General features: G+C 41.5%; 1 protein-coding gene across 1 annotated transcript; it reads left to right on the plus strand.

The window, feature by feature from the left end:
• Positions 1-449: 449 nt before the first annotated feature.
• LOC310862905 (interferon regulatory factor 6-like) lies at positions 450-2498 on the plus strand (the record flags this gene model as incomplete). The annotated part of the gene is made up of 6 exons (XM_083771026.1): positions 450-534; positions 666-704; positions 902-1132; positions 1234-1626; positions 1787-1905; positions 2328-2498. 6 exons carry the CDS (start codon positions 450-452, stop codon positions 2496-2498), a joined length of 1038 nt encoding a protein of 345 aa, XP_083627152.1.
• Positions 2499-8854: the final 6356 nt, after the last annotated feature.

The raw sequence follows: 8854 nt of genomic DNA on the forward strand, positions 1-8854 counted from the left end.
GCATTATTATGCCTATTAAAGAGACAAGAACTTTATTGTTTTAGTAAAATGTTGTGTAGCCTATATACTTGTCACTAGGGGGCGCATGGTGAAGGTTGAAGCTGTTCACAGTTCACACGCAGCAGGGCAGTCCACAGGTTATTTAATTTCATGCCAAATTGCCAATTGAGCACAGGTGTTGCTGAGAGTGCAGGAAGCTGTTTTTGCCTGAGCTAGATCTTTTTTGGGCTGAAGCCTATTTGTTAATATTTTTGTATTTAAATAATATTAGGAGAAACTGACCATACATTGGTGAGAAAACAATGCAGTATTATATAAAGTACTGGGAAATACTGACATTATGATTTATGTTTCCTTTCACTTTAATCTTCAGGCTTGGGCAGTGGAGTTCAAAGAGTGGGTTTATGAATATCCTGACAAGTTGAAAGTGCAGCTTTGGCCTGAACGCCATGAATTCAATCTCTGACACCAAAGACGTCCTCATGAGTGCAATGAAAATGTATGATATCTGTGACATCCCACAGCCTAACCCAGGTGAAAATCCACTCATTATGTGAAGACCAGATCAGAGACTAGAGACTCACATTCTCACATAGTTTGAAATACACTTTACAGTTTTGATCTCGGTTGACCTGCTTAAATGGTTTTTGTTTCTCATTATTCAGGGTCCTCGGATGCAGATTCTTGGGCTCCATATGCAGAAGGTGAGAAGGAAGATGTTCTAGAGCTAGACCCTGCAGCTCTAGAACATATATATCAAATCAATGGTCAGTAGGCTAAGACTTATTTATTCGTCCCGAACCCCAGCATCCATATTCTGGGATTTCTGGATTTCTAGTCAGTGAATATTGTTTTTGTTTTATGTATAGCTGATCTGTTCGTGACTAATTTCCTAAATCAGGTACCGGCCCTACTCCTGTTATGTGGTCCCCTGCTGACTCGGATCATTCCACACAACCCTCCTCAGTGGAGGTCTGGCCTGATGAGGAGTCAGTGGAAATGGCCATGGAAATGCAATCTGCTCCACTGGTTCAGATGACCCCCGCTCCTCTCTCTGATCCCACACTGCAGCCCTCTCCCATGCCTGATGTAATGTTACCCTCCCCAGATCTGTGGATCGGTTCTCTTCCACGTAAGTTCTTTCAGAATTAAGTGCAAAGATCAACATATTCTACCTGTGAACATAACCCGGGAGATCAATGTATTTTGTGTATGCTATAATCTGACCGACAGTGACTGACTTGGAGGTGCAGTTCTATTATCGGGGCAAGGAGGTGTGTCCCATGATGATGGTCAATAATCCCCAGGGCTGCCGGCTGTTCTACGGTGACCTGGGCCCAATGGCTAACCAGGAGGAACTGTTTGGGCCAATGAGCCTGGAGCAGCTACGCTTCCCTAGTGCAGAACATCTAACCAACGATAAGCAGAGGATCTTCACTAGCCGCCTGCTGGAGTTTATGGACAGAGGACTGATCTTGGAGGTCAGTGGCGTTGAGATCTTTGCAATCCGCCTCTGCCAGTGCAAAGTGTATTGGTCTGGCCCCTGTGCACCCAACCCCAATGCACCCAACCTCATAGAGCGCCAGCGAAAGATCAAGCTCTTTGACCTGGAGACATTTCTCGGAGGTAAGTGAAGTTCCTTGTATGTATGTGTTTGTGTGTGTGTGTGTGTGTGCTGAAGCATATTTGTGTGTGTGTGTGTGTGTGTGTGTGTGTGTGTGTGTGTGTGTGTGTGCTGAAGCATATACATGAAGTACAGTTGTAACGGGAACCATGTGTAATGCAGCTATGATCGCCCATCAGCGAGGTGAGACGTCAAGCCCCCCTACGTTTGGTATCCATCTGTGTTTTGGAGAAGACTGGCCCGACGGCAGGTCAATGGAGCGGAAACTCATCATGGTTCAGGTGCATACAAGTCCAAAGGTTAAGGGCATGCATGAAGCATCTTGGATTAAGATTTCTTTGTTATAATATTGTGCAAATCCTTCAATTAGAAACTATTGCTTTTATTCAGTATAACCTTAGAACCACAGATCTTTCTTAGATCTTAACTGTAGCTTTTGAGCAGGCAGACTAAGGTTTGTGCAACCGGCTACAATTTTTTTTTTTTATATTTGTTTCAAGCTCCTATACTGTGATGGAGGGTATGCGCATGCATAGTGGCAAATCGAGTTTAACGTAATTTAATGTTTAATGCAATCCGATTCTGTTTGGATGTATGGGCTGACAAAGCCAAAAAGTAGTTTTTTGCCACTCTGTAGGCGTTCCTGCATAACCTCTGGGTATGATGCCACGCGCAGATCTCATGGTCTTCCTCTGCTCTACAGGTCATTCCAGTGGTGGCTCGTATGCTCAGTGAGATGTTTTCCGGAGATAATAACACACGATCCTTTGACAGTGGCAGTGTTCGCCTGGAGATTTCCATCCCAAACCTCAAGGACAACATTGTGTCTTACCTGAAGCAGCTCCACTGCCTGCTGAATGTTCCCCAGACTTGACATATTATACAGGCCCAGTGTGGCAGCTCACACGGTTCTTACCGGGCAACAACACACCGCTCACTCACAACAACACACCTCTCACTCACACAGGTGGCACTAGCATTTGTTCCCTGTGTTCAGTCATAGTTATGCATGTAGTTCTTATGTCTTTTCTAATTCTGTCTGTTTATCCATTCATACTTATATATTGATGTTTTTTAATGTATTTTTCTATTGATATTTTTGAATGTATGATGCATACATATGAAGATTTTGCCATTAAGTCGTTGACAATGGCATTATTTGTTTTGGAATGGATGTTGTTGCACCTTGGGGGCTGTACTGTTTAATTGCCAGTTGAATGTCTTTTTACCTGATCAGTTTATTTTATCAAATAAAAAAAAGGATTGATCAATTTATTTGAGACATATCTAAATACTTCATTCGCACATCACTTCACTTCACGTACATACATACTTCATTTACACATTTGTGGTGTATACTTCATTGGCACATATATAAATACTTCCCTTGTACATACAGTACATACTTCATTCACACATATATAAATACTTCACTTTATTCTGCTCAATTGGTACTTTGTTGTTGCCAATACTTGTACTACATTGCCATGTTACTACTGCCATGATACTTTTATTTCACATTGATATTTCTAAAGGCCTATTCATACTCTAGTTTTAGCTCATAGTGTGCTTTCGCTATGATTTCTTTTTGAGAATTGTGAAAATTTGTGCAAGTCTTGAATATAGCAGCAAACTAACTTTGGTTCAACACTGTTGTGGTAAATGTTCTCTATAAATAAAGTTAATTGGATGAGAAACTCAGTGAGTTCGGGAGGCATTTCTACTACTAATGATTATCTTGTAGATCAAATTAGGTTGACTGTACTTTGATTTATTTTCTCCTCAATTCTCTGTTGAAGCCATTTGACTTGTCAGAATACTGTCAGAGCCAGAACTTGATATCTGGCAGAGTCAGGTTAAGAACTTGAACCTCTGACATTGAATTTACGAGGCAGTCACTCTAGCTGAGCTGTGGTTACCCTGTAACAATGTCAACTTTGAGACGAATATGGGCCCTTTTAAGCATTTTAGCCTCTTGTGGAAGGAATGGCTCATTGACTCAAGCCTGTACAATACATCTTCACACCTTCACCAGCTGATTTAGTAGATCTCAAGGTCCAATGTACTGTGTGTGTGCGTGTGTGCGTGCGTGCGTGTGTGCGTGCATGCATTAATGAATAATACCTTACCTTGGTGGTACAGGTAGCGTGTGAAATAAAAAATGGAGATGTCAAGGCTAGGGTGATTCCTAGTTCCATCTAGTAACCTTTGATCAGAAGGGTTGCCACTAAACACACCCTCCAGTTCCAGCTGCTTCGTCTCCTATAACAGTGTGCTTTACCAGTGGACTTTGTCCATCTCTATTACGAGGAAGTCTTCAGAGTACTGTCCAGGTGTGGAACATGAGCTGGATTTGTACGGAAACAGAGGATAAACATTAGTGAAAGCAACATTCACCAACCAGACACAAAAGTAAGTGCCTTAACCTCAATACCTTCAATTGTTCTGAAAAATGATACGGATACCAGTACGGATTCGGTGTCAGAGCAAGTGATAACTTGTTTAGGCGTTAACAACATTCAAACTCTATCTCTGTAATCTGAATCACCGAATATTTCTAAAGTACCACTTTTTCACTGTTTGTATGATGAGGTTGAATAAAGTACAATACTTATTTTTTGATAAAGATAACATTTACGTTTGCTATTATGTGTGTATGATTTTGTCAAGCCATTTTCATTTGTGTTATGTATACAATTTGTGTTGATTTGAATAACAGTTTAATATATTCTGTTATTAATTTGAGTTTACATTCTTAGAACATCAGTTTTATGACATTGGCTATGTTGCTAGGTGGCAAACAAAGTCTAAGTCAACACACACACACACACACACACACACACACACACACACACACACACACACACACACACACACACACACACACTGCAATATTAGAGTTATACAGCTGCCTCAGGTTGCTCCTAATAACAGATAATAATAATCCTTATTGTAGGGATATTTGTCTTCACAGTTCACAGTCAAGACAATACATGAGGTCCCCCCACTGTACACAGAAAACCATCCTATCAACGGGACAGGTTGCTTAATGCAGGAATGGCTGAGGGGACAGAACTCGTGCTAAAATGAACCATTTCCAACTTCAAGGTTCTGTATCTTCGCCAGATCGTATAGATTGGAAGTAGCGTAGCGATACAGGGGATGATCAGTGTCATGTGTTATTGTAAGTGCTAAGCATGTGTGTTCATCTAAAGGGTTAAGTCTTAAAAAGACAACAAGAGTGGCCGTACACACTGATAGCCAAAGTGCCGATTATTTATTAGGATGCAGAGTAAGAACCAACGTTTCGGCAGATACAACCGCCTTCTTCAGGGTATACTTGAGCTGGCACCACTACTAAGACTGTTGTGCATTTAGCATCCTCCTGCACAGTGTTGTGTGTTCATATCAGAAAGTGTGGGTGTGGGAAGTCCGATAAGATACAGCTAAAACAAATCATGACGTTATTGTATCATATCACTGAAGATACAGGTGTGCCAGCGTGACACTGGAGATGTTCAGGAGTAACAGTCCCTATGGCTTTGAGACCAGCAGCTACACAGGATCTACCCAGTCCAAGTATGCTCTCATACATTCTGTTCCCATACCGTTTATCATTCAGTCACTGATTCATCATGAGGACGACCACTAATGGCTGTATGTTTTATTTGTGGCAGTGTCTACTCCACCCAGGACGACGTGTCATCACAAACATCAGCTTTATCCAGGCCCAGTGCAAAGTCAATTTACAGTACGTGTGAACTACCGGAATCATCATTGTTGAAATTATTTATCTGTTTCACAAATAGGACAATACTATAGGCCTGATACATCCTTCTCCCATCCTTCTCCTCTGCACATAACTAAACCATCATAACCTCTCCTCACTTGCTTTATCTGCAAATCTTCCAACCTGCGATGTTCCTCTAATGCGGTCATTCCTGATCTTGTCATTCCTAATGAGAAACTTACTTCAATCTTCAATAGAGGGTATGCACATACCCTAGCCTCTATTGTCTATTCTGCCACCTCCAGCTCCACCTCCTGTCTTTTCATCAGTGTTTCAAAGCCATCTCACTACATTACAATCTTATACACCCTCCCTTTCACTCTTACTGGTACCCTTTTGTCACATATCATTCCACTCTGCACTGCATGCTCTCTTCCACACTCCCTGTTATTATATACCTACAATAGCATTACATTTATAAAATATTGTTATGAAATGTGTTCATGTCTACACATAAAGCCGCAACATAATGAATCATTACTTGCGCAAGCAGAGCGCGCAAGTAATATTTTCGCCCGGTCCATATGCACCGTCCCAGCCAACCCGCCACTTTTGATGCGTATGCAAATAAAACAGCAAAATTGTGCCTGATTTGCTGGGACCAGATTACATAAATGACCTTTATGTCATCATTGAGAGCTAGTCATACATATACATATATATGTAATTTGTAAAATAAAATAGCAAATTGTGCCTGATTTGCTGGGACCAGAGTACATGGTGTGTATATGTATGACTAGCTCTCAATGATGATGTAAGACATATGGTCCCAGCAAATCAGGCACAATTTTGCTGTTTTATTTGCATACACATCAAAAGTGGCGGGTTGGCTGGGACGGTTTTTGGCGCAAAGTGACCACAGTATACCGCTAATCAACTTACAAATTACATATATATATGTATATGTATGACTAGCTCTCAATGATGACGTAAGACATATGGTCATGCATGTAATATATCTGTGCCTGATTTGCTGGGACCAGATTACATACATGACCATATGTCTTACGTCATCATTGAGAGCTAGTCATACATATACACACCATGTACTCTGGTCCCAGCAAATCAGGCACAATTTGCTATTTTATTTGCATACGCATCAAAAGTGGCGGGTTGGCTGGGACAGGATGTATATTTTAACAAATGTGAAAGTATTATTACAGAAATTGAAGTTAGAGACACCTATTACTCTGATCATGATTTAGTATTAATATCACTATATTCCAAGATGAAATACATTTAAAACAATTGACAATTTAGAATAAATAATAGAATAATTATACTGTATAACATATTTTAATTCAGTTTATATACCTTTTTTTTCATCACATATCAATGATTTATTTTTCTTTAAAAAACTAAAAAGGGATCCAGAATATATCTAAATCGATAAACCTGTATTTCTTAAACTTGAACCATACTTAATAATACTAGGTGTTTATATGCATAAAGTACCGGTAGGTAGGTAGCAAATAGTTACACCTAATAATTAGACATTTCAAACGTTCCTTCACAGAGATACTGAGATTTGACAGTTTACAGCGGTCGAAAGTACTTGCGCGCTCTGCTTGCGCACTAGTTGGCCATTTATGGCCTACTAGTGTGCAACAAGCAAGTATGCACTCGACAGAGTGCAGTTCTAGTTATATTATATTTTTATTAAATATTAAAATTAACTATAATGTGAGGTGAACAAAGTAACGCGCTGACGTGTGTGTGTGTGTGTGTGTGTGTGTGTGTGTGTGTGTGTGTGTGTGTGTGTGTGTGTGTGTGTGTGTGTGTGTGTGTGAATATATCCCAACAGTGCAAAGGAAGGATTATGCCGAGTCCATAACCAAGATGATGGACAACTTCCAGTACAGAGTGGAGGTATCACTTTGTAAACACACACCAAGCTGCTCTCCGTATAGCCTGAAATAAACTGCAGTACTGCCGCTAAAAATTGATTTGATAACAATACGTATCATTGGTCAGCACAATCCTTATGCATGCTAAAAGTATATGCTAAATGTTCACTCCTACCACCTCCTCTCCTCTGCAGCACCTGCTCACGTGTGAGCTGGACGGGAAGGAGGTCCAGGGTGTAGGTGACTGTGTAGAACGCCTGAAGCTGATGGACAGCATGGGGCGTGTGTGGGGGCAGGACATGCTCCTGGAGGTCCACAGTGGCAGCCTGCTGCTGACAGACATCGAGACCAAGGTCAGTGTTTTATGAGACCTAGAAAGGTCTGTAAAAGGGGCTCCTCCAGTGGATGCGGAAGGGGTTATGTCAATATGTGAACATCTATGCTTCATTTAGCTCTCCATCATATCTCCATCAGATCTACAAGCTCACAAGCTTGTAGATCGGTTATTTTTTTTACATCATACGATGGAGTATAAATCGCCACCTTCTTAAAACAATGGCCAAAGTCCTTTTTTTAATAATTGGTTTCATTTGTAATAAATATCATATAATATTCTATATTTGGTTCTCATTCCCTATTTCCTGTCTTTGTGGGGCTCAGGAGGAGCTAGAGCGCCATGCCCTGAGTAACATCCGGGATCTGCAGGCTGTGATGGACAGCGGTGTCTATAACTCCCTGCTGACTTTGTCAGTGCAAGACCGCCACAAAAAGACCACCAGCGTCTTCATGTTTCAGTGTGAGGAGCTCAGGGTGAGGACAATTAAGCCTATACTGGGATGGGAGTGCGCCAAGGCACATATTGGGATGTGAATGTTATGTTATTTTTTCATTCACAGGCAGACTACCTTAAAAAGGACCTATCAAGGGCACTCGTACGCAAGTGGGACGATTCTAGCCTCAGGTGAAAGCCTTTTAGCTAATTTATTAAGTACAGTATTTGAGAGTAAAGGCGGTTGCCCACTGGACGCGTTTTTCGGAAAACCGAGTTAAAAACGCAGTTAAAAATCCGAAAACGCGTCCGGTGTGCAGGGACCTTTAATGTACTTACTGTGGTTATTAATTTACCTCCTCTCCCATCTTGTTAAAACAAGCCATGTGGCTGGACCTGAGCTCACTGAAGATCTACAGCACACTGTCACACCTGTGCTAGACGCTCCACGTGAGCACACCCCACCACCTCCCAAAAGGGAGTCACCACACACCGAGCCTGCAGCATGGAAGCCTCCAGATGACCCCGTGGCTCCGTGGAATGCTCCCGACTATGGTGAGCAAAAGAGTTGAACTCATAAACTCCCTTCCATTTCACACAGCAAAATCCAAAGTGTCTTAATTAGCTCAGTGGTTCTCAAACGTTTTAATTTAAGGACTAGACCGGTGCCCGGCTGTAGAACACTGAGTCGGTAACGATGGAAGTTGGAGATCCATGCCCCACCCTGCTATGCAATACCCGTTGTACCCATGTCAGAGTACCCGTTCCACCCATTTATGCCCATATATGGAGATTTCTGTATCTGTCTCTCTGTGTCCCTTAAT

Source organism: Protomyctophum parallelum (assembly GCF_964188405.1).
Source record: "Protomyctophum parallelum genome assembly, chromosome: 8".
Taxonomy (NCBI): Eukaryota; Metazoa; Chordata; class Actinopteri; order Myctophiformes; family Myctophidae; genus Protomyctophum; species Protomyctophum parallelum.